The sequence below is a fragment of the Podarcis tiliguerta genome (genome assembly GCF_965153285.1).
Source record: "Podarcis tiliguerta genome assembly, chromosome: 3".
NCBI lineage: Eukaryota > Metazoa > Chordata > Lepidosauria > Squamata > Lacertidae > Podarcis > Podarcis tiliguerta.
In genome coordinates, this window is record NC_139536.1 from 94,736,336 (window position 1) to 94,763,930 (window position 27,595).

General features: G+C 40.8%; 2 protein-coding genes across 3 annotated transcripts in view; both read right to left on the minus strand.

Moving 5' to 3' along the window:
- Nucleotides 1-16,910, minus strand: part of TDRP (testis development related protein) — a 32,998-nt gene extending 16,088 nt beyond the window's left edge. The window contains exons 1-2 of one of the 2 annotated variants that reach the window (XM_083431862.1): nucleotides 16,889-16,910; nucleotides 15,109-15,318 (exon numbers count right to left, since the gene is read on the minus strand). In XM_083431862.1, the coding sequence (XP_083287988.1) occupies nucleotides 15,109-15,216 (108 nt within the window). In that variant the 5' untranslated portion in view covers nucleotides 15,217-15,318; nucleotides 16,889-16,910. Of the gene's footprint in view, nucleotides 1-15,108; nucleotides 15,319-16,008; nucleotides 16,201-16,888 lie in introns of those variants that run through there. The other variant, XM_083431861.1, reaches the window with a different exon arrangement.
- TPO (thyroid peroxidase) overlaps nucleotides 1-27,595 on the minus strand; it is a 990,904-nt gene that overhangs the window by 926,973 nt on the left and 36,336 nt on the right. The gene's annotated exons all lie outside the window — the stretch shown is intronic.

Consider the following 27,595-nt stretch of genomic DNA (forward strand, 5'->3'; position numbering starts at 1 on the left):
TGCCAGCAAAAACATTCTGTAGAAAACAACAAGGAAAAAGAAGTAATACAAAACAAGGGGATGGCTGAGGAAAGGGCTGTTACTAGGATAAGCCCTGCAAGCTTTCCTGACCTGGGACCCACCTCTAACCTAAACATATATTTATAGACCCAAATTTGTGGCTCCAAATGTATTTGTGGACTTTTAATATGTAATGCTTTATTATGTTTTCATATATGTTGGAAGCCACCCAAAGTGGCTGGGGCAACCCAGTCAGATAGGAAGGGTAAAATTATTATTCTTATTCTTATTTACCATCTATTTGTATGGTGGCAGTACTGCTGTTGTGACCCACCTTAGATTAGGCTGCGAGTGAATCCCAACCCACCAACTGAAAATCATTGCTAGCCTACCTTAATTCACCTGCATCAGACAGCCAATGGGTAACATGTGGCCATATATATCCTGTTCACTCATTCTCGCAGTCTGAATCTCAGACCTCAACTTGAACTCCACCTTACAGTGAGGTGTCCTTCAGGAGGAAACTCTAGATCACTGACTGCGTCCTGAGGTCTAGCACCTATGTGTCAGACATCGAGATCAGACTGATTGGCCAAAGCTCTTCATTAATATTAAACCACTTGACAGGGTTTGAACATATTGTGACACTTGATTTACAGTGATTAGCTCATGTATAGCTTTGAAGTCTGCCTTGAGATTCTGAGAAAGGTTCTTCTTAAGAAATGTTCTAGATCCAAGTCACACAAGTGCCACTTCTTACAATGAATAGGCTTCTTCTACCTACAAAAGGCAAACAACATGTGCTAGAGAAGCAAACCATGTTTCACTGAGTAAGAATGAAACTCTGATATAGCAGCTGTGCCCCATATCCTCACACACAGAACGTGAACTTACATGTTCTTTTTAAAGGTCCTTGGCCATTATTTGTGACACTGCAGTTTCCACACTAACTATCATGCTTCTCACAAAATCATGTCCATAGGTCTGGCACCTAAGAAAACTGCTTGAAGGAGAAGGCTTGACAATTCGCTAGGTTTAAGGTCTCTGGAAATGACAATATGTGTCCTCAAGACATTCCCGTGAATAATGAATTGGTAAAAATCTGAGTCTTGTTTTAATCTACGGGGGAAATTGGCAGTATTTCAGAATAATAACAGAATACAAACACCTCATTCAAACTTCAGAACAAAAGGAAAAGCACTACTTTGAGAACACCTAAGAATAACACATTTCAAAGGAATGCGTATGGAAGACAGGAAGTAGGGAAGAATGGGAGACATTCCATATCCTTTTGTGGCTTTTATTGTGAATTGCTAAACGACTTTTTTAAAAAAAGAGTAAGCTTAAAAGTAAAGGTTTCAGAAGTGGGAGGTATTGTGGAAAGATACACTCTCAGTCTGACTTTGTTGGGCATGCAAATGATCTGCAGCCTAAAGTGGGCATTCAGGTGTTCAGGTGATGTGCCACTAGAACAGAGCACTTTGAAGAATCAGAAATGGAAAGCAGCAGCCATGCTCATATAACAACACATTATGTAAAAGTTACATTATTATAAGAACCTTGTTGTGTAATCCCAGTCTCGAGTGTTAATTATTTCAGTACTTTCAGGCAGTAAATGTTATAATTAAGACTGTAAAAAAGAGACCAGCTGGTGATTCATGAATCTCATGAGTGGAGAGGAAAGAAAGCATTGCAATTCTATCATTTCTAATTTTGAAAAGAAGAAAAATTATACTTAAAATAGTAATAATAATGAAAATACTGTAAGATTAATCATCTGAAAGTCAGAAAATGTCAAATTTTTACTTGCACACACTTAATTTGACCTTTCATTGTGTGTTATTTAATTATACTGACACATGGACTCAAAATATTTGTACCTGCAATCTTGCAGGTCGGCTTGTCGTGCCAACAAAATATTTCTCTATTACTGGCATAATAGAATGTTTTGTAAAATCATAGCTACAGTTGTGTTTCTTCCTAAATGCGAATCTGCTGGAAGTTGAAATACGAAGTTTAAGATCAGCCTGTTAACTACATATCCATATGTAATTTTATTCACAGCAATCTTAGTTCTTTCAGTACAAAGGTTAAACATCAAAGCATTAAAATTAAGATTCAAAGGGCAAAATAAATCAGTGCTGCAACTGTTTTAATGAGCTCCTATTAGGATTCTTTATTTATTCATATTTTTTTTCAAATGTTAAACCATGTGATGAGCATATGAAAAACCAAAGAGCAAAATGCTTGTGACTCTAATACCAAAACAATTAAGTCGAGTCACTGAAGACGTAATAGAGGAATGTTGTTTGTCAGCCTACCCAGAAAAAGTTGGTACACTGTAAAATATCCAGGAAAAGGAAATACTGTGTGAAACAAGTTTGAATTCATATCTCAATATTAAGCTTATACCTTTGTTGCAATTTGTGAAACAGAGGATGTAACTTCATTATGAAAACATGGATCTTTATTCTTAAAAGAAAAAGAAAAATTAGAAACTGTAATCAGTTTTCAGTTTCAGAGAGTTCATTAAACTTTTATAATGATTAAGTACTAATTAGAACCACAGATATTTCTATAAATGCATAGATTAAATGTCCATAGTTTACTTTCTTCCTTAGAAACTCCCGTTCTTCAATTTAAATCAAATACACACTTCACTGTGCTGGGCACCTTTTCTGCATACAGAGATTCTCCGAAGCAGCAGTAGAGCTGGATAATAATTTTAGGTGGTGTACTTTCTAAAGCATGGGAAGGCAAACTAAGGCCCAGGGGCCGGATCCGGCCCAATCCCCTTCTAAATCCGGCCCACGGATGGTCTGGGAATCAGCGTATTTTTACATGAGTAGAATGTGTCCTTTTATTTAAATTGCATCTCTGGGTTATTTGTGGGACCTGCCTGGTGTTTTTACATGAACAGAATGTGTGCTTTTATTTAAAATGCATCTCTGGGTTATTTGTGGGGCACAGGAATTCACTCTGGGTTGTTGTTGTTTTTTCAAAATACAGTCCGGCCCCCCACAAGGTCTGAGGGGCAGTGGACTGGCCCCCTGCAGAAAAAGTTTGCCGACCCCTGTTCTAAAGAATCATTACAAGCCAAATTGGGTAGTGCCATCTAATGGTTAGAAGCCATTGAATGCTCAAAAGCTAAATTCTATATTTCAGTAGTAGCTATGGTCAACTATTTTTGGTGTTCTCCAATACACACAAAAACTGTACAACTAGTTGAGTGCTGGAAGTAGATCCAACTAACTGCTGGTCTTTACACATACAGATAGCTATTGTTGCTTCTTCATCAAAATTGTCCTTGGTGCAACCTGAAATCTGTTTTGCCCCTAGGTCTTATTATGTCTCTGTGGCATCTCCTGCACTTTGTCCTAAGACTGTTACAGACTGCAGACTTAGGATCATTTACATCATGTCCAGCTGTTCTCTCTCCCCCCCCCCCACTATTGCTGTTTTGCTTAATATCCAACTTTAAAAGTGTTGTGGGGAACTCAAAAGCTTTCTCACTAGCATCTAGGGCACCAGCTTCCAGCAAAAGTCTGTGTTCACCAGTGTCCCATAGTTAAGTGATGAAGGAGTATTCCCCTTCACTTAATATGCTAAAAAGATTCCCCAGCAGAAGTTCCTCTTAAGATTCAAGAATCCAGACAGCCAGGATGTATCGCTTTAAATGGGTGGGTGGGTAGGTCACTAAGGAATATGGGGAAGGGTCAGTGAAGTAATGACCAGTAGCCATAAGTAGTTCTGGATGCTTATGCAGCAATTGTGCTTACCACATGATGCTTGGTCTTCAAAAATGATTTTATAGCCATCACAATTTCTAACATGTAACTACTCTTCTGCGACTTGAAACCACAGGCAATTCAGAATATCCATTAGAAAACATTCCTTTCACCTTCAAACATGTGTAAGAGCAAATAAATATAGGGAAGAGTTGGGTGCTTATACAGTATCTCAGTTCTTTCATATCTCAACTCAGTCTTAAACTGAGCAACCTTTAACTTAGAAGGTTCTGAAATGGTATACAGAGTATCTCTCATTAAAAGAGCAGTTATCAGTAACAATTTTCCCCTTTCATTGACAACCTCTTAATAGTCACACAGATGGAGGCTCAAACAGCAGCTTACTCTCCAGATGGTGACTGAGGAGTACAAGGCAAACGGCGACTGTAAAATTGTTCTTCCAAATTTGGCATATGAACAGGAGCCAAAGAAAAATGTTTTCTAAATATGTGGATCTATGCCCAGGTAGCAGTTTTACAAAGGTCTACTGTCAGTACAGTTTGTATGCAAGCAATAGATGCTGCCATAGCTTTTCTGAAATGTGCTTAGAATCACCTAAGGGAGTCCTAATCTGCTAAATTAAAGCACCACTATATATTACACATTGGCATTCCAGTTCTAACCATTTCTGTTTTGAAGTGCATTATAATTGATGGAAGTTGCTTCCAAACATATATGCTTCAGATCACAGCCTCCTTTGGTAAGCATTTAAGTAGTACTATTTGTTCCTTGTTCGTTATCTCATCCATGTTTTAAATTTGTGTGTATGTAATAAATGGGCTGCATTCAGCTACCACCTTCTCCCTACATCTATAGACTAATGAACCAAGCTTTGGAAAAGTGAGTAGTATTCTGATTTAAACAAAATGCAGACACTCCCTTGTATATGAACTTTATGCTACCATATCCAGTATCAAAGATGAAACAGCACACCTTTCTGGCTAAACCCATTATTATAATTAATGCAGGTACCAAAGTGTGTAATTCACAGAAAATGTAGCCAGAGGCTCAGAATTGTACTGCACTGTAAAACCAACTTTTCCATTCTTTTCCTGGCTTGGCACAACATGAAATGCACTTCAAGTCCTTTTAAAACTATCTTCATATCACTATAAAAATATACCTTGATATTTTCCTGATTAGCTAAATATGAGCAGCCAAATGAACCTTCAAAACAAGCTGGATAATCCTACAGCCTTTAGATATAGTGACAGTTATAGAATATAAAATAAAACGCTGGTAATTTTTCCTGATCTCATTTAGATAAGAGGTTATTTGTAAAAACTGAAAAGGGTAGATTTCTCTAACTTTTCTGCAGCTTGTTCAAATGTTTATATCCAGTTCAGATCTGATAACAATCCATTTTCTTTTGCAATTTGGAAATTTCCTAAATCAAACTTTTCCTCTCTAATTACAGTTGTTGTAGATGGTATCTCAGGTGCTAACCTTCACTCATGCTTACCTCATACTGCTAAACATATACTCACTACAGAGCTTAATAATATCTCTCTTTCCTACCTCATGCTCACAACAATCCTGGAAGGCAGGTTAGGCTGAGAGAAAATGACAGGCTGAAAGTCACTCAGTAAACTTTATGCTCTGAATAACATTGGAAGGACTGCTATTTAACAACAACAAAAAAGTCACTGTACACACCCAGTTGAACTACTGAAGAGCAACATTATGCCTAAGAAAAAATAAACAAAGCAAATTGCTACCACTGATCCAGATAAACCCTCCCAACCTTGCAGAAACATCTCAAGGATACTTCTGATCTACAGTGCCTTTCTATAGCCTCACTTTGGGATACACACAGGTAAAAAACTAAATGCTGTACAGGAGACATGTCTTCTGGCAGCTTTTGTTATTAATGTAAAGCAGCTATAGAGACTTGCATGTTTTAATTGCGTAAAAGTAAAGGTGAAGGGATTCCTGACAGTTAAGTCCAGTCGCCAACGACTCTGGGGTTGGGGCACTCATCTCGCTTTACAGGCCGAGGGAGCCAGCATTTGTCCACTCCGCAGACAGTTTTTCCGGGTCATGTGGCCAGCATGACTAAGCCGCTTCTGGCGCAGCGGAACACTAACATCAGAGCAGGACACGGAAACGCCATTTACCTTCCCGCCAGAGCGGTACCTTTTAATCTATTTGCACTTTTGGGTGTGCTTTCAAACTGCTAGGTTGGCAGCAGCTGGGACCAAGCAATGGGAGCTCACACCGTTGTGGGGATTCGAACCGCCAACCTTCTGATTGGCAAGCCCAAGGCTCAGTGGTTTAGACCACAGCACTTAGGAGAATATATTTAAGCATCCCTATGTTAACTGCCAACCTAGCAGTTCAAAAGCACATCAAGTGCAAACAGATAAATAGGTACTGCTCCGGCGGAAAGGTAAATGGCTGCTCTGGTTCGCCAGAAGCAGCTTAGTCATGACCCGGAAGCTGTCTCTGGACAAACGTCAGCTCCCTCAGCCAGTAAAGCAAGTTGAGTGCCGCAACACCAGAGTCGTCCGTGACTGGACTTAACTGTCAGGGGTCCTTTCCCTTCACTTTTATATTAAGTTTCCTATACTGCTCTTTTATGGGAAGAAAGGCTGCCTAAACCTTTTCTCCCAAATACTATTTTTCTGCAAACAACAAAAAAACCCTCTCAAAGCTACTGGCTTTTTCATGGGGTCATGGGTATCTTTCCCCTGGATAGTAGAAAGAGGAGCTTGGGGATTTTGAGTGTAAAATTACCAGGTAAGGAAAAGGTGGGACCCGGGTGGCGCTGTGGGTAAAAGCCTCAGCGCCTAGGACTTGCCGATCGAAAGGTCGGCGGTTCGAATCCCCGCGGCGGCGTGCGCTCCCATCGCTCGGTCCCAGCGCCTGCCAACCTAGCAGTTCGAAAGCACCCCTGGGTGCAAGTAGATAAATAGGGACCGCTTACTAGCAGGAAGGTAAATGGCGTTCCGTGTGCTGCGCTGGCTCGCCAGATGCAGCTTGTCACGCTGGCCACGTGACCCGGAAGTGTCTGCGGACAGCGCTGGCTCCCGGCCTATAGAGTGAGATGAGCGCACAACCCTAGAGTCTGTCAAGACTGGCCCGTACAGGCAGGGGTACCTTTACCTTTAAGGAAAAGGTGAAGGACCACACACACAGCACTCCTGCTCCTGAGAAGTAAAACATAGTAGCAGATTTTCAAAAAATTACAATAGATGTAGTTATAAATTACCTCAGGGTGGGGGACAGGGAACTGTTTTGAGCACCATATTTTGCAGATTGCCTTTTCACACTGATGGGTATATTTCCTCAAGCAAAATCCATGTAGCTCTCATAAATTTAGTTGCCTGGGTCAAGCCTGCTCAACAGGCTGTGCCTGCTTCTAAGACTAAATGCATATTTCCAATAAAAACAAAGCGCCGCAGGAAGCAGTAATAACAATTCAATATGTGGCATTCTTTATCTCTGTCTGAGGTAAGCCACAGAATATGACAACAATAAAATGGCAGGGGCATTATGTTTAGGGAACAGTCTTACCACCAATTAGCAATCCTGTCCACAGCGTTCAAGCCAAGTTCTCATTCAGAGTTCTTCCCTATAAGCAGTAGTAATCTATATTACTTTCCTTGAAGGAAAACCAGGGTAATGATTCTGTAGCAAATGCAATGGCTATGAGGAAATTTCAAGCACAGCTAAATATGGAATGTTTCCTGCAGGAACGTTCTGCAAATTACATCAATTCAAGAGATTCATGCATTCTCAAATACACTTTTGGGCCTCTTGCTCGGAAGCCATTCTAATCATTCCAACATAAGAAGCAGATCAGTGTTTCCAAAGAAATGGTATATTCCTCCATTATAAATTATTGCAGGCAGGGAAGGCCCAAGTATGCAACTAAGCTCCCGCACACCAATGGATGTGATGGGGAACACTCAGGTTATGCAGCTATGTTTTCAATGGCCTATTTTAAGCTAGTGTCCTAATGTTAACACATATCTATTAACAGGTTGTATTTCTTTCCCCAAATATTATGAGAATATTAGTTTATCTGTGTATCTAAGATTTAGTTTCCCTTATGCTAGTATGTTTTGGTTATGACAAGAGCTTGAAATTGCCTCTTACTTTTATTTTGAACAGTGTTTTTACTACTGAACATTTTAACATTCTTTTGTTAATGAACAGGTAACTAATGGCTGCTTTCTATGCAGTAAAGAAATCCTGATTTAACGCCTTGGCAACAACCTTCCACTTCTGGCAATATAGTGCCAGTACATTCAGCGTGCTTCCAGAGGAATGTGCAAATGCTCTTTTCTTGAGTATTCTGCAAACCATAAGGTGCTCGAGGGATTAATTCAACAAGCACACAGATCTCTTTTGTATACAGATTACACTCTAGATCTACTTTTCCTCTGCTTCTTTTGTAGTTAAATAATAAACCAGTCTTGTTTGATCATTCACTTTAATAGTTGGGTCTGCACTGAAAAACAAATTGTGGACCCTCATACAACAAGGTCTGGATGTTAAAATTCAAAAGTACACCATTAATCAAGATATAACTGATTTAGAATATTGGGGGGCATCCTAAATAAAGTTTATCCTTTCCAGTATGTTTCTCTCCTGCACCTTCTCTCTTGCACAAATTTATTGGTTGTAAAAATAAAGAATTCCTTGTCTGGATAATCATAAATGGAAACCTGGTTAAGCATTTTATGGCTTTTTTTATTTGGTTTAGAAAATCCGCAACTCCATGTCTGTCCCATAATGCTTATGCACAGTGGAGGGGGGGGGTATCAGTATTAGCTGGGGGAGAATCAGTGGACAGGAGAGTATTACTTAACGCCTGACAATTCTCATCTGCAATCCTTTCAGTGGACCATTCCCCCCCCCCCCCGCCTGCCCCCCAGTTTTAAGAGTGAGGGAAAGGCTGTGGAAATAAGTGAGAAAAAAGCCTGTGAAGTAGGAGTTACATGGGGGGAAATGCAGGCAAATGAAGACTCAAATACTCCTTTCCCACCATTGATTCTTCCTTTTGGATACCCCAGCCCACTACTAGCAAATGTATTTGCTGAAGTATCAGGTACTGTCACTCTATGAATCTGTAAGAAAAAGAGTAAATCAATTCCAGCCCTTATATTATGCCATGCAAACATATAAGGATAAAGTATATTTCCTGAAAGAATACAGGATCAGTCCCCACTTTTTGCTTATGACACTTTGGAGCTCCTGTCTCCAAGGAAAGCTTTGCCCAGCCTGGAAGTACTTAAAACAAAAGGCATCTTGGAGCAACCATCACTAATTTAAAAAGCGATCTGTGGTCACATTGGTCAGTAAATGTGACCACAGTATCTTTTATTGCCTATATTAAGGGACAAGCCTCTGCCTTAGACCACACACTTCTTACAAGCAGTTTTACCACTCACAAAAGGGTGGTTAAGATGAAGGGATAGTAATTAATCCATCTCAATAAAGCATCTCCTTCCCAGATGTAGGCTTCCCTAAGATCTTAGCAGTGGGCCATTACTAGAGCACAGTGCTCAGAAATATTTGATCTTGGGCGCAATATCTCATTCTTACAGCTACACAAAACAACAAGGTCAGCAAAAATGAGTTAAGCTTACAAAAAAGTGTAAGTCTGAGAGATGAAAACAACTCTCAGGTTACATGCCTGATTGACAGGAATTAAATGAAGCAAAAAGATCAGTACGTAAGTCAAGAATTTTATTTGCATAGTTAATTCTGATAGAGAATTTGGGATATGTACTTAAGATTTAGAATTTTGGACACTAAGAAGACATAGCCTCAGGATTATGATAAACATGACAGCCTTGAGATAGGGATAATCACCAAGCACTTGTAAGGTGATGGTGGTGGTGGGTGATTTCAAACAAAAAAAAACAGGCCCCCCTACCCAGGCAGGCACCCCACTTCTACACTTGTGCTTGCAGTCACTCCTTCAACTCCCTTTCCCTCACTTTACAAGTGTTAGAAGTACCTGCTGGCAGAATATCACTTCTAATAGTAAACACAAAGCCTTGTGCTAGCAGGTTTGCAGTAAAAAAAAATAGGAAGTGAGAAACAAGAGCAAGAAATTAACAACATTGTAGCATCAATGTTATTGTATTGATTTTTTAAAATGTATTTGTGCCACTCTTGTTTTAGTTGGAAGTTAGACAACATATAAATTTAATAAATAATACTGTTGGGGGGGATTTTTGAAACCACCAAAAAGAGCTGAGTTATCATCACCCCAAATCAGTCCAGGGGGGACTAAGCATGTTCAGTAGCCTTTAGGAACGTTGACTGTCACTTTGAAAAGAAAAATAGAGAAATGTGGGGGATAGGGAGAGTGAATTGGCGATCTTTAGTGTCCTGGAGGAAGGTGTGGCTGATTGGCTGGAACAGGAGCTCTGAATTCTTACAGGGAAAATACATTGCAAAGGAATTTTTGTTGCATATCACACGCTACTTCTGAAGGTAAAAAGACAAATTGTGCAATCTAGGGAATATTTGGCACATCTTATCAATGAATGTAGTTCACATTTGGAATTCTCCGATTTCAAGAGAATTTATTTACTGGTAATTTCATCTGGATTTTTCCCAAAATGTTACTTTCCCAATTCAAACAATTTCTTTGTTGCGTACTGTATAAAAATCTGACTTCATTACTCTCATTTGATGTACCTTTCTAAAGTACATCTGGAAGGTACTGATCTCCTCCTATACCCTCAGGGACTCTCTTGAAGTTCCTCCAGTTAACATAAAAGCTAGTGTCAAAATTGTATAAAAAAGACTTTTAAAGTCATTAATTAATATACAGATAAAATTGCATGGCCAACTTATGAAACATTCACTGAGCAGTCATAAGCTGCAATTAATATGAAACATGTCTCTGCACTTCTGCTGCTTAAGTACAACATAATACAAGATCAAAGGAAACAGGTCAAAGGGAAACATCAATAAATTTCAGCTCTTTTTCTCTCTTTTTCACTTTCTTTAATTTCAGGGTAGAAGAATCAAGCTGGCAGCTCATTCTCAAAGTTCAAAATTAAAGTCTGCTTTCAATACTTATCTTATTACATTAACTAAATTAAAAAACACACCCTGTCAATACAAGTATTAGAGCTTGACACATCACTGACAACTTTCACAGGCTGCAGTACACTAGCAGGGACAATCCCACTCTATAATATATAAGCAGCTTTAGAAGATAGCTCCTCCACACACACACACAAACTATCTATACAGGAACTCCATTAATATGATTGAATATGAAGGAGCTGAGATGTTTTATTTCGGACTGGGCATAATAGTGACTGAAATCCTGCTGGCTCTCTTATTGCTGTGTCTGTAACATTAACCTTTTTGATTAAGTGAATAGCTGAAAAGATGAAGGGTGCAGTCCTGTGGCCCTGAAAGCATAGAAGAGTGTGCTGAGCTTCCCCATAGAAGCCAGTAGCTGCCATAATACTGGGGCATGCAATATAGCATCCAGTCCCTACACTCCAGGACAAAGTCTCATGCACCTCCCTTGGGAATATCCAGTATCTTGTTCTTCATGACTCCAGATATGGCTCTGTTCCCATTTTTCCAGGAGTAGCCTGGACAGCAAAGAAGTTCAAAATGCCCCAGAAGAAGCAATAAAGACCTTCACTTTGGGGATTACAATGTGGCTACAATGCTATATGAAACAGAACTGTTAAATCAACCTGGCAATAATCCAGGAAGGCTATTTAAAAGCTTCTATGGGGTGTCTCCATATGACCGTTTGTGCATCCAGGGCCAGCAGTAGTATACCCTTCACTTTTTTCTTTTATTATACCAATCAAAACAGCTTATAATGAAACAGCTTATAATAAAATGATGCATTAGGAGATCTACTGCAAATCCAAAATACAATCCACACCAATTTATCAACTATGCCTTTTAACTACACTTTTCTCTCCGCAACACACACACTTAACCATATTTAAAGAGACAGGAACTTGACTAGTTTGGCCCTTAGTCCTCATGTGTCCATTTTGGCACGGTAAATAGTTGCTTTCATCCCATCAGAATGCTTTTCTACAACATTCATTGTTGATGTTATATTAAAATGATATGGCAAAATCCCCCGGTGATTATGATTCTATCTAACAGAAGATTTGGCAACGACTTCAGGTGAAAATTGTGGAGTAACATGCAGATGCTGACTACATAAAGGAGAAATTGTGCAACCATGATATAGAGACCATTAAAAAGCTTCTTGCTATCCCAAGATCCCAGATATTAGATAGGTTTATGAAATGTGTTTCCTCAAATTATTTGGCAACATGTATGATTTCACATCAAGCACCTATGAGGGGAAGCAGAGTATAATATCAGTTGATTAAACAGAAGTTAGTAATACTGTGTAAAGTTTCATTTCCCCAGTTTTTTCAGAAATAGCTCATTAATGCACAACCAGCAAAGAGGATGACCTATGGAGCTACTATACACAGTAGGTTTCACTACATTCCTTTGTCTCACACAGCCTTGAGGATGTGTCATGTGATGGAAGACGGCAAACATGTCATGGACTGGAGGAGTAAGATTGCTACACATCAAAAAATGAAAAAGCTGAGTCTCACTAGTTGCTAGTTTGCTATTAGGAACAAATCTCCTGATTGAGTAGAGGGGAAAGGTCCACATATTTTGGCTGGGATTAGTAGTCAACCATTTCTAGTAGCCAGTTAACCATTGATTCTAGAAGCAAATGAGTCTCAAGCCACATTTGTTTTGTACCTACTATCCAATGAGGAGATTAAGGATGGCAGGTTGAGTCCTTGTTACTGTTCACAGTAGTAGCTCTCTGTTGGTCTTTGGAAACCAAGCAGACAGCTCTCCGTGTTATTGGCATTATTATAGCACTTTATTACTGGCTTAGTTACTGAATGTTTTGAACATTAATCTGCTATTCAAAAATGTACTTATTATAGAACCTAGTAATGGAAAACTTTTTTAACAAAAATGCCAAAGCAGACCAAAGCAAACAATTTTGAAAGTACAACTGTAATAGAATCCAATCCCACCCAACTCTGCCCATCTCTGAATCCAAGGAGAAGAGGAGCGACATGCACTCTCCCATTTCTACCTCCTCCACACTGCAGGCAAGCTACTGTTTATCTACAGCCCAATTTAAGATAAACTTCTGATCAACCTAAATCCAAGCACTTTACTGTAACCAAGTTGTGGATTAGTCAGCAAAACAGGCAAACTGCTTCATTATCTTTTATCAACAAATCCAAATCATATTCCCCATGAACAATTACATACAACATATGTTCAGGTAATTATTATTGTGGTCAGAACTATCTAAGACAAGAAGCTTGGAATTACAAGGAGCGAGTACTAGCTATTAGTGAACTAACTCTGCATTAGGATGCCTCGCGTACTTGATTTCACAACTTCTGTGGCATCTCAGGCTTGTAGAGCCAAGACAGCAGTTCTCTTTGCAATGTATCTGCAGGTTGATCCTCTGCATGTTTATTCAGAAATAAGTCTCACTGAGTTCAGTGAGTCTAATTCCTAAGTAAATGTGCATAGGGCTGCAGTTCTAGTAAAAGGAATTTGCTCAGCAACAAATAAGCATTCTGACACACCTCTAGTCCTATGCAGAATGTGGGTGGAGTTGTAGATACTGTATGAGGAAAAGTAAAGCATTGTGGAAGCTTGGATAGAGAATGTCTAAATTTGGATGTGCATTTAGATTCACATCCTATCTGCACCCACAGTTCCTGATCTAACAAGTGATATGTAGTAGAAGCCTACACATGATGACTCTTCTTATCTGAATTGGGGTGAGAATGTGCAGGCCACCAATTCAGTCTCCAAATTGTTCACTTGTCTTTATCCTGTTTTTCAGTGCTGATATTTCCTGATTATGAGTATTTTACAAGGATTTTGTTTTTAAAGCAGGTCAAAATATGAAGTGCTGGAACTGAGACCTAAATGGTTGGATTCAGAGTCGGATAAATATTTCTTAATTCTAAATAATCTTCATATTTTCAAACATTAACCTAAATCCAACCTTTAAAAGTTTTAAATACAAGGGGTTGTCTCCAAAGCAGTGCCTTCAGTGCAGTGGCACCTCTATTTCCAATTCTTCCATCCCCTTCCCCCAAACCAACATTCTTTAAAGGGGTCCCCAACCCTCTGGATCTGATTTTAGGGGCACACAAAGGGCTGCGGTAGAGAGAAGAGGTGGAAAAGTTCTGCTAGTACACATCCATTGTCCTAGAAGAACAGGAGCATTGGATACTGCCCAAGTTACCTTCAACATTTTGTACTGTTCAGAATTCTTTAAACTTTACATTTTAAAAAAAACCCATACATCCCAATTAAATTAGTAGCGTCTTAATGCATGAACTATTTATAATTAATGGATCTAAACTTATACTCCAGGTATGCCACTTACGTTTCACTAAGTTAAATAAGTTTTGAAATCAACGTTTTGGATCAGGACATAAGTCATACATCCATCCATTTATGATATAATTCATTTTCCTCCTCTTTCACACCCTTCTGTTTAAAAAGTAAACTGTAACAATAAATTGTAATGCTTTCAGTAGACTATAGTGCTGATATGGAACTTGCATTTGTACAAAAAGATAAAAGAAGAGACTTTAAACTTAAAGGAAACTTGAGACAAAACTACTTACATATTTCAAACATAAACAACTTATGTTAAAATGCAAGGAGATTCCATCGCAAATCTTAAGCCTCTTTGCTTTAATCATAATCATAAGGATTTTCAACAGAATCGTAAAAATTTTCAACAGACCAGAATGCATAGCTGTCAACTTTTCCCTTTTCTTGCGAGGAATCCTATTCGGAATAAGGGAATTTCCCTTTAAAAAAGGGGAAACCTTGACAGCTATGCCAGAACGCACTACTGTTTTTGCTGTGTTTAACTGAGCTTGTGCCTTCGCTGACTATGCCTAAGGATGAAGACAGGAGAAAAAGAGAGTGGCCTGAAGTATGAAGTCACTGGACTACAGGAGTCCTAACACTTCTGAGCATGAAGTTTTAGGGAGAGACTGACACCAGCTTCCCAGAGGGTATGTACAAAACAGCAGTGGATCATACCAGTTCCTCCTTGCCACAAGACTCATTATTAAGGCATCCAAGGGGAATGGAAAGTGATTACTCATAATGCCAGATCAGAGATAAAAATGCCAAGATTCTGTCATGGGTAAAAAGGGATGGCGGAAGGAGGAGAAAAAGAGACCGTCCTACAAAACTGAAGGAAAGGTGACAGACGCCAGGGCTGCAAAGGTACTAAAAATACAAAGATGCACAGAGTCAGCAGTCTGGTGCCTTTTACCTGTGCTGAGAAGGTAGCTGCTGGTGTCTCTGGAGGTGGGGACTGGCTCTCTTCTTCCTCCGGAGAATCATCCAGGAGAACTTTGCCGCTCTTGTTGAGTTTCCACATTATTAGAGGGTGGCGAGGAGGAGAAGAGAGGGATGTGGGGAGGGGGAGGGGAGGGGAAGAGGAAGAGGTGTAGCGGACAGGCGACTCCGGTCTTATTTATTCCTGAGAGTAGAAGAAGAAAAAGAGGGTTATTTAAAAAAATAATAATAAGGAGATGACTTTGCTCTTCAGCTCAACAAGCCCTTCTTGAGAGAAAATGAGTTTTCACAGAGACACATGGCCCAGGAAAGGGGATCCCAATGCAAGATAGACATGGGACAGGCGCAAGGTGTGAGAAAGGGGGGGCACAACCCCTTACCTGTGCAGGCAATGCACCCCACTAAAAAAAAACACCTCATCAGACCTCCCCTGCCTCACGGTTCACAGCCTCCACCTTGAAAATATTGGGAGGGCCAAGTTTGATCCCCTCAAGCAAGAAGTGCAGCAACCTCCCCAATGTGGCTGTGATGTGGGTAAAGGGGGGTTGGGGTGGGATGCACTCTGTACATACTCAGGGGGAGCCGAAACAAAACGCGTTTTATACGTGGTGAGGTCCGGAAGGAGCCCCGATGCCGGAATGAGGGGTTTGGAGGAGGCACCAAGTGTGGGGCTGAGTCCTGACCCCCCCCCCACGGCCACGCCTCCCCTTCCTCCTCTCCGGTGGGGAGGAGAGGCGGTAGGAGCTCCTCAGCCTGAGAGGGCGCCGCTGTTGGAGAGTTGAGAGGAGAGGATGGGAAGGAAGGAGAAAGAAAGGAGGAGAAGGCCTGGCCGGGGCTGCCTTGCCACCTCAATTCCCCGCCCCGCTCGCCTCACCTGTGACCTTCCTTCGCGGCCGTGGCCGTCCCAGCCGCCAGCAGCACCGCAGCTGCTGCAGCAGCAGCAGCGCGGAGCCTCCGAGCGGCCGCTGCCATGTCTGCGGCTGACTGGGCGGCGCGAGGGGAGCGAGAGCCGTTGGGGTGGCGGGCGCGCGAGGGGAAGGAGGGAGGGCGTTCGAGCGGGCTTGCCTCGTCGCCATGGCAACCGCTGGGCCTGGTGGAAGGAGGTGAAGCCTGCCTGATAACCGGAGCTGGTCCTCCTTCCTCTGTCAACAACACGAGGCGCCCGTGTGTTTAAATATATATTTAAAGTCGACGCATCATTTCCCCCCCCCCCACACGCACCCTGGCATAGGCGCCAACCCCTAGGGCCCGAGGCCCCTTTTGGCCTCCTCAAAGTTGATAGCCATTGCTATTCAAATGGTGCGCGTAATTGTGATCCGTTATGTAGGGTGGCGTTTACCTGGCCCCCCATATTTTACTCAAATTGGCACCCCTGTACCCCCTCTCTCCCCACTTTCTACCTCATACACGGGGTGCCCACGAATGGAATATTGGGTGGGGGGGCAGGTCAGCGCCGCCCTGCCTGGGCATGACAGGGCACACACGCAATGCAATGCCCATCAAAAAAAATTGGGGAGGGAAAGGAGGTGGGACCCAGCCCCCTCAAATATTTTATTAGCCCTCCTCAGTCCCTAAGAGTTGCCTCCTATGCACACGCACCCCAGTTTCCCTGCCACGAGCCCTCTCCCCTTCTGACTCACAACCAGGAGCACAGGGCTCACTTAGCTCATTAAGCAGCACCTCCCAATTACACTCCTTTCTTTCTCCACTTCCCCCCCAACATTGTGCATATATAGATACACACTCCCACCTGCAGGTTCACACAACGCCCCCCACTCCATCCAGCTCCTCCAGAGGAGCTCGATGCGTGTCTCGAACGTGTGAGCAGGGACACATCATGGTTCTCAACCTGTGGGTCCCCAGATGGTGTTGGACTACAACTCCCATCATACCTGAGCCCTGGCCTTGCCAGGGGTGATGGGAGTTGTAGTTCAACAACATCTGGGGACCCACAGGTTGAGAAAGGCTGGTAGGCGAAGAGAAGGGTGTGTGTGCACACATAACACATTGCACACGAACAAGAAGTCCCATGGCATGTGAAAAGGGTGTCACACGCTTGGTGTGGCAGGAGTCGGGCTGCAATTTTGTAGGCACTGCTCATGAACAGTGCCGGATTGATGTATAAGCTAAACAAGCTATAGCTTAGGACCCCACTTTCTTGGGGTGCCCCCAAAAATTTAAAGGGGAAAAAAAAGCCTGGATGTACATTTCGAAAATATAAGATAAAAAACAAATTAAATAAAACCTACATACAGCAACAGTGGCAAATGGCTTTAGAAACCTATTAGGTCCATAAATTACCATATAGCATATATTCAACACCAAAAACAGCGACAATTTGTTGCTGACAAGACAGCTGGACATATAAAGGGCCCCATTACTTTCAGCAGCTCAGGGCCTCATCAAACCTAAATCCGGCCCTGCACATTATAAATGGACAAGATGTCCCGTGGCATGTGGAAAGGGCATCGCACGCTTGGTGTGGCAGGAGCCTGGCTGCGATTTTTGTAGACTCTGCTCATGAATCAAAGAGCCAGCCTACAAGGTGTGTCCCAAGGCTGCTTGGGGTTATTTGTTCTGCAAGAAACTAAAACGCAGCTCCTCCCAAAGTTGTTACTCCCCGCCCCCCCCCCATGGACCAAAGAGACATTGAAGGTGTTTTGTCTCGTCCTTCACTGTTTATCCATCCCATGAGTTCCCATGCAAGCTAGGACAGCTCCCACGGTGATCCATTTTCCATTTGCTAGTATTATATATATATATATATAAACATAAAAAACATATAGGGAATAAAAGTAGTTTGTATTTAAGCTCATTATCAGCATTGAATCCAACTAAATTCCAGCAAATACAGAATTATCTTCTTACCTACTTACATCACAACAAATTTAAAAGATAAGTAATATATTTGATGACTGTGGTTTCTCTCTTCAGTAATTAATGTATGTAGACCACTTGGGGGGAGGTGTGCTGCTGTAACTGGGTGTAGCTTAGGTCCAGTGCCGGGGGCCTTCTGGTGGTTCCCTCACTGCGAGAAGCCAAGCTACAGGGAACCAGGCAGAGGGCCTTCTTGGTAGTGGCACCCGCCCTGTGGAACGCCCTCCCATCAGATGTCAGAGAAATAAACAACTACCTGACATTTAGAAGACATCTGAAGGCAGCCTTGTTTAAGGAAGTTTTTAATGTGTGACATTTTAATGTATTTTTAATCTTTGTGGAAGCCACCCAGAGTGGCTGGGGAAACCCAGCCAGATGGGCAGAGAACAAATAAATTAATAATAATAATAATAATAATAATAATAATAATAATAATAATTCAGCTACTGCAACATTATAAAATTTGTTGCTCCATTCGCCTAGTGATGGTGTTGTTTTTTATGATTTCCAGTACAGTACCTAACATTACAAAGCTGTGCAACTGTTATAATACTGAAATTAATTCCTGTTTCTATGGTAGTACGCTTTAGGTTAATATGAACATAATTGGGTCATACAGTAACCGACTTCTAATTATCTTTTCTACAGATTGTATAATTTTTCCATTTGAAAAATCCTGTGCATAATCACTGGTTCACTCCAAATGCAAAAAAAATAATAAGATAATAAAGGTTTCAACTGCTTTACTAATTTTTAAAACCTATACCCCACATCCAGGTGATTTTATGGGGGGGAAAATATTTTTTTCAACCATTTCAGCCAGATTTAAGCCCTTGTAACTACTTTGATAACTCCAGCTCCTAACTCTCTGAACTAGAAATTGCTGAAATACAATTTATTAGTATGTTTGATCAACTTTACTTAGGTCTTAATTGAGATAATGTTTTTATTTTCTTTTGTAGCAGGTGTTCAAACAGCATGACAAAGTTAGGAACATTGCATTATTACTTGTTATTGCTGTTACGAAAAGTCATTTCTTAAAAATCCGGTATACACTTAATCTTACATCGAATTGTCACAGACTGCACATCTTGCATTTCATAGCTATTTGGCCATCTTTTTACAATGTATAACTTTGTATTTCTCTCTCTCTTATCATCAGGTAAACTCTAGTCTAGTGCACAAAGGCTTATGCTGCAACAAAGTTATAAGACTTTGCTATTTTTGCTAAAACAGACTAATAAGGTTACTCCTCTAATAGTTTGTTTTATTTATTTTATTGACTGTGTTTTTCTGTGTGTAAGACTATATTTCCCCCCAATTTTTTCAAATTTAAAATGGGGGGGGGGCTCATCTTATACACGAATAGTGTATATGGGGGATTTCTTTATTTGGAATCCCCCAAAATAGGGGGCGTGTTATACATGGGGGCATGTTATACATGGAAAAATACGGTAGTTAGTTAATTTTCTTTATTTCTACCTCCCTATTTGATTCTGCGGCTGCTTCAGTGTGCCTCATGGGCAGGCCAGCCCTGGGGATTGCCCAGTAATAATATTTTGGGGTATGATCATAGGAAGCTTTCTTATATTAAATCACTCCATTGGTCCATTTAGCTCAGCACTGTCTATGCTAACTTGGCAGCAGCTCCTCAGGGTTTCAGACAGGAGTCTTTTGAAGCCCTTCCATTGAACCTGCAATCTTCTACATCCAAAATGTATGCTCTGCCACTAGACTAGAGACTTTCCGCAGTAATTAAATTACTATGAAAATATCTTGCAGCATATTTCTTATCAGATTTTGAAGCAATGTCTCTTGTTCCTCATTCAGGCTCAATGCACAAATATTAAGGAAGCAAATAGACAACATATAACATTTCCAACGTGCAGTAAGTCAATCTTAAAAGTAAACTTTCATTCATTCTTTCTTTTTACTTTCTTTGATTTTAGTTTTTCCATAAAGTGCATGCTTTGCGTTAAGTACCAAGCCTTGTGGGTTCATCTCTCATTTCTGTTTCTAATCTTCCTTCATCTTATGTTTAATATTAGGCCTGTAAACCCCAAACTCTTAAAACATTCCCTCCTGTGGATAAACTTGTTTAAGTGGGTGCTAAAATAATAGTCTTATATCTGGTTACAGTGACATGTAAACTTACAAATTCTTTTTCTTCTGTGTGCGTAAATATTTTGCCTTGGGGAAGACATTTTGTTCTTTTAGCCTTCACATACTTCTAAGGTGATGGAACAGTATGAATCGCCAGGAAGTTTTTTTTCTTCTCTCTGATGAATATCACTGCTTCAAGCAAAGTAGCTTCATGAGATGAGAGCATTGTGTCATGCTTAGTGCAACTATATTATCCTTTTATAAAGGATAAATGCAGTAGATAAATGCAGTGTTTTCATTTTCTGAAACAGGTATAGTTCAACCACATACTTTCTAAATTATTGAAGGAAATCAGTATTGGCTACTAATGGAACTGGGGAGACTACTTGTGATCAGGTAGGACCTGAACCCAGATCGCCATGGTCCAAGTTATCATCATAACAATTATGAATTCAGTGGCTGTTCATGACACTGGACCTTTTCGGGTGTGGATCCCCATCTGTAGGGTGTTCCCTCCCATCCCAATTCAGTCTCTCCTTCCTTCTTGAGATTCTGGTATGGTGTGAAGACATACCTTTTAAATCAGACATCCAGGTCAGAATGGCATTACTTGACTTTCTGTGATGCAGGATTTCTGCTGTAGTTTTGTTCAGTCGATTGGACTACTGTACTTGAAGTGGAATGACATTTTGCTATTTTAATTTTATTATATAATTCGTGTTTTTAATTGTCCACATGTGGACAATGTGGATATCACTCTAATAAAGTTTTTTAAAAGGAGATCTTAAATTGTATATATTTGTATATATTGTATATATATATTGTATATATTTATTGCATTGGAGTATATATATGTATATATATATATATATATATATACACACACACACACACACACCAAATTGTTAAAATAACAATTTGGTGTATGTACACACACACACACACACACACACACACACACTGGTACCTCGGGTTAATTCGTTCTGGAGGTCTGTTCTTAACCTGAAACTGTTCTTAACCTGAAGCACCACTTTAGCTAATGGGGCCTCCTGCTGCTGCTGCACCGCCGCTGCACGATTTCTGTTCTCATCCTGAAGCAAAGTTCTTAACCCGAGGTAATATTTCTGGGTTGGCAGAGTCTGTAACCTGAAGCGTATGTAACCTGAAGCGTATGTAACACGAGGTACCACTATAAACATACATATACATATGTATGTAGGAAATAAAAAAGAAAGAAAGAAAAACTACCAAAAAAAATCCTGGGTCCACAGCCTTTCCCACATAAAAGAAAGTACATTCTCAAGAGACCACACAATAAATTAGATCTTACAACAAAAACCAATCTGATATAAAGAGAATACAAAACAAGTGCCATGAATAAAAACATATTCCATTGGGACATGTCATCTCCGTGATCAACTTGTCATATAAATCCATAGGTTTAGCTGCATCACAAGAAAACCTTAATTTATGAGACATTTTTTCTGAAATAAGGATAAACTTTATTTTATTGAACCAAATTTTTAAGGGAAAGCCCAGTGACTCATTCCAGCCCTGTGATATGGTTATACGAGTAGTTACTAATAGAACAAATATATGTGGTTTACATAGTAAGTCCATATTCAACTCCCAGAATTGATAGAAGACACAATTGGGGGTCTAAAGGCACTGGTACCCCTATTATTTCAGAAATTTCTAGGGTCTGTTTTGAGGAAGAGCAGTTTAGAAATTTTATTAATACATACAAGAAACAAAAATAAAGTTTCTCAGCAGAACATGAAAGCCAACTTAATGGGGTTTCCCTCCATATGTGTTGGCTACTTAGAAAAGCAAACTCTCAGTTTAATCATATTTATGGAAAACATTATTTTAGGACAGGAGTGATTTTCAGACTGAAACTCTGGGAAGGAGCAGAAGGGATTGATCCCTATTACAGACATTTCCTCCTCTTGTGAATAAGGATCATTGATCACATGAGGGCCTGCTATGGAAGGTGAAGGAAGGAAGATGCTCCACTGAGCCTGATAGAAATGCATAAAGATGGTCTTGGTGGTGAAACTGATTCATGCTGTAAATTTGTAGCTTTATTACAGACCTAAAGAACTAACTTTACAGGGACACGGGTGGCACTGTGAGTTAAACCACAGAGCCTAGGGCTTGCCGATCAGAAGGTCGGCGGTTCGAATCCCCACAACGGGGTGAGCTCCCGTTGCTCTGTCCCAGCTCCTGCCAATCTAGCAGTTCAAAAGCACATCCAAGTGTAAGTAGATAAATAGGTACCGCTCCGGTGGGAAGGTAAACGGCGTTTCCGTGCGCTGCTCTGGTTCGCCAGAAGCGGCTTAGTCATGCTGGCCACATGACCCCGAAGCTGTACACCGGCTCTCTCGGCCAATAAAGCGAGATGAGCGCCGCAACCCCAGAGTCGGTCACAACTGGACCTAACAGTCAGGGATCCCTTTACCTTTTTAAAGAACTAACTTAGCTGTGTCCTTAAATATTTTTCAGCACCAGACCCTTACATATAAACTGCTTTTATGTGTGAAGTTCCCCCCAAGTTTAAAAGCAGTTTGTCTCGTGGCAGGGGGGCCTTGCTCTAGAGATAAACTGTTGTCCAGACCACTTTTGGTGAATGAAAGTAGTTGTGCAGTTCTTTGTTTGGATTTTGGCTTGGTTTGGGGAGGAAATACTCCACTTGAATATCTCCAGTTGGAGAACAGATAGTAAAATATTGTAAAAGATTTCCTGTAACTTCTTTAAAGTACAGCTATCTAAAGTATTCCCAAGGTTAGAAGGGATAAATGGGTTCTATAGAAAAACTGTCAGTTTCCTGTTCTAAGGGGGGCGGGAAAACTCGTTTTGTCGCAATACAACAGTTTGTAGCAGTGAGATGCCTGTGTTCAAAGCCATAACAATTTTATGTACTGCAAAATAGTTGCTGCCCAAGATTCAATCTCATTCTTCCTTGGCCTCAAATCAATATACTTTTTGGAAGATATATAGAAAATATGTAAGGCTTTGATAGCTTCACTGAAGCTGTTCAGAGATTTTGAATTATAGAATAAATCTGAGATGACTAGACACAGGTGATACAGGATAAACTTTGAATACATTTATTGGATAAGATTGGGGCAGTTCACGGTTTCGGTGACCAGTGTCGTCTGCTTAAAAATCCCCTCTGAGCACCAGGTCGGTCCATGGAAGCAGATTAATATTGAAGTTTCCAGGGAGGATATGTTTTTTTTGATATATTCAAATAAATGTGCACATTACCAACAATTCAATGTGGTAGCCTTTTTGAGACTTTCTGAGACCCTGTTGGAACAAGAAGGTCTTCACCTTTAACATCTCTAGGGAGGGAATTCCAAAGTCTGGGAGCAGCCACCGAGAAGACCCTCTCCAGTGTCCCTACACAATGACATCATCATGCCAAAATGGTGAAGAGAATTTCATCTCCATTTGCCACTGCAATGATCAACTGTGGAAAGCAGGATTAGTTCAAAGGTAACAAAGCCTGGGGACGCGGGTGGCGCTGCGGGTTAAAGCCTCAGCGCCTAGGGCTTGCCGATCGAAAGGTCGGCGGTTCGAATCCCTGCGGCGGGGTGCGCTCCTGCTGTTCGGTCCCAGCGTCTGCCAACCTAGCACTTCGAAAGCACTCTCGGGTGCAAGTAGATAAATAGGGACCGCTTACTAGCGGGAAGGTAAACGGTGTTTCCGTGTGCGGCTCTGGCTCACCAGAGCAGCGATGTCACGCTGGCCACGTGACCCGGAAGTGTCTTCAGACAGCGCTGGCCCTCGGCCTCTTTGAGTGAGATGGGCGCACAACCCTAGAGTCTGTCAAGACTGGCCCATACGGGCAGGGGTACCTTTACCTTTACCCTTAACAAAGCCTGGGGCATTTTTGGGGAGTGATCCAGGAGCAGAACCAGTCCAAGACATTTTGACACCCAGGTTGAAGGACCTTTCCATGTACAAAATCTGACCAGATTGGCAAGTGATTCTTATTTCAACACTCTTCCGTGTTGCAGCCTCCAGTGCACTAAGCTTAGGGACTGCAGGGCTTTATTACATCATACACATAGTTCTGTTCACTCCCCATCCCTCATGCAGCTGATCCTGCCCAGGGAACCTGAGCCCTTGGTCTTTTTTAGTGAGCCACAAATATCTTGCCCCTCCCCTCTTTTTGAATTGGCTAGTGCACTGTAAACACAGTGCTGATAAGATCTTATTAAGCCACCATCTAAGTTACCCAGCGTCATCTATAGACATTAGTTAGCATATACAAAGTTCGTTGGTTGATTACTGAGTAATTATTTAATTTCTATACCACTTAATATGTTAAATATAAGCAACGTGCAAAAAACTGAAGCAGCAACAGATAACTTAAACAAAATATTACAAAAACACACAGTTACATACAAAGTTACTAATATGTAAAAAATCACTCTCAATTCATTTTCCTTCTGACACACCTTCCCACTCAGCTTCTGAATTCTCACCCAGGGTCCAAACAAACTCTCATTCTGCAAACTCTGCACTTTCCATGCCCAGTTCAGGTATAGCAGGTTTGTTCAGTTTTCCAGGAAGCCCAAAGGATGGGGAAAGGGGCTCCCCTCCAATCACAGCTTTTCTTCCCCCTCTGTCCCCTCCTCTTCCTTCAGCTCCTCCATTCACCTGTGTCCAGAGACTTTCAAGAACCTAGCAATGACCCTAGAACAAACCTGGCCCTAAGGTATATAGGTGTTATCAAATGCCAATGCGATTCATGTCGTATCATTGGCTCTCAGTAGAAGAGATTTAGCTTGCTTAGGTTACAGGGTTAATCCAGAAGTAATTGTGCAAGGATATCTGAAGTGCCAATGACCTTGCAAGTTTATTTGACATCATTCCACAACAAGCCAACACTGGTAATTAAAATCAGCATGCTCCTTGGTGTCAGAGTGTTTTGACCCCTTGCTGAAAATCCTTACATCTTACAAAAAGCTATCATAGCTTCCAGCTACAGATACAAACACAAACTTGTGATCAAAATCAGGAAACGGAATAGGCTTCTTGGGTGACATTTTCATTTTTCATTTTAGGAAAGTTTCTTTGTTAAAATGTATAATTCAAAGCAAGGAACACATTAATATGTCCCAACAGTGTTTTCTCCTAACAAGTGAAGCTGATGTCAGAGCATGTTTTCTATACAAACATAAATAGCAGCCCTCCTAGTAACTACTAAGCCTACAAAAAGAAAGAAAGAAATCTTCTCCCGGTATGTAGCATTAACCTAAGGAATGCTTTACTTGGAGAACTGCTATGAAACATTTGTTAATAAAGTATAGCATTATTTCTCTTGCATATTGCAAAGAACGCACTTCAAGTTCTTCTAAGGTACTATATATGCTACTTATAATTCCAATACATATTCTTACATACATTACTATTCTTAATTCCATAGTTTAGATACTATGACCAATTCTAAATAAGACTGAGCTGAAAATACCCATTGTGCCATGTGAACATTTTCAGTAGTGCTGAAAGTCTGTATTTTAATTCTCAGTAGTGATCCTCAGCCACTTGTTTGGAGGTTAGCTCCGTTTAAACCAGTGGACACAAAGCCATCGGGATATAGCCACAACAATATGATGTTTGGAAAGTTATTGGTAGTACTCTGCATAGGTACAGGCTGATGACACTACTGACTCATGTAAAACACTGTTGGATGCTCAAGTACCACACTCTGGCATCTGCACTCTGCTAAAATATGTTCTCAAAAATATAAGCCCCGGCAGCCCCCATCCCTTGCAACTAGGTCATTATGTACTGAGTTTTGAAATTCTAAAAATGTTAGCATTTGGAAAGGAAAAGTTTGTTTTATGCTCATTTTGTTTGTGTTGTAATTGTTAGCTACCAGAGAGCCATTGTGGTGTAGTGGTTAAGAGCGGTAGACTCGTAATCTGGTGAACTGGGTTCGCTTCCCCGCTCCTCCATATGCAGCTGCTGAGTGACCTTGGGCCAGTCACACTTCTTTGAAGTCTCTCAGCCCCACTCACCTCACAGAGTGTTTGTTGTGGGGGAGGAAGGGAAAGGAAAATGTTAGCCGCTTTGAGACTCTTTTGGGTAGTGATAAAGCGGGATATCAAATCCAAACTCTTCTTCTTCTTTTACCCTGGGCTCCTTCAAGAGGAAGGGTAGGATACCATGTCAACAATCATCAACAGCTCATGTGCTTCTTTTCTTCTTTTGCTTACTGAAGGGCATGGCAATGCTTTGACATTTTTCACTTTCCCCTTCACTGCATCTCTAAGATATCTTCAGAAAGAGCACCCTACACAATGTCAAGCGTCTAGGGGCATAACTAACTCTGATTAGATCAGAGTACTGCATCTTCTGTATTTTTCTTATCTTTTCTCTTTTTCTCTCCCAGCACAGTTTCTAGGTCCACAAAAATCCATTCATCTGTTTATGTCTTTAAGATGCTACAGAACGTGTGTTTTTTTTATTGCACAATAACAGGTTGGCTAATGAACAAAGATATTTTAAAACATTTGCATCATACTGATAATGGAATAGTTTAAAGATGTGATAGCAACATTGTAATCTCGCAGCCTTACGTATGACTGTGTTTAAAAGCTTATCTTAGTTTCTAAACTTTGTGCCAAACCATCTCACAGAACCTCAGATTACAGTGACAGAATTAAGATGGGTTATACAGGCTGAAATGGAGATGGGTATAGTAGGTGACTGAAGGTTTACTTTGCCCTGTTGTTTGTCACTGTCGTCATCCCCAGTTTCTGGCAGAATTTGTGATATTATGGGAGGCTATGGAACAGGGATGCTGAGATCTTGCTATTCTGATTTGGTGTTGTTAATATTCCAATGTACACACAGAGCTCTCAACTGTACAAGGACTCCCTCCTTCAGTTCAGTGGGATTCCAGGTTGAGGGAAGAGTAATTGAATTCTAATCCTTCATTGTAGATTATTCAACTAACCTAAAGTACTTTCATGTATAATACTAGTTGTTGTTGTTGTTGTTGATTATGATGATGAAGCATCCATTCAATATAATTTACCCAGTAAGAAAACATAATGTATATCGTGAAACCTGCATATTTTCTCGTTATCGAATACAGAGCCTAGTCTTTAAAAGTGCCATGCTGACACAACTCTTCCTTCACACACACACACACACACACCCACACACCATCAGGCTTTTCACATGCAATGATGAGTTCTCACAAACATAATAATTTGCCCCACTTCCAGACTGGAAAAAGCATTCTCCCCAATAATACTTTGGCACAAAGATGGGAAAGCGCATCACATAAATTAGCTTCTTATAATACTTTCAGAGGAGTTTGAAGAAGGTTAACCTCTTAGCTGAGAAGAGGATTAAGATGCCACCATCACATGACTATGTGGAATTAGTGAGTCTAATTCTGTGCTGGCTTTAGCTAGCAGTCAGACACTTTCACTGCAAGTCAGATCATCTGGGTT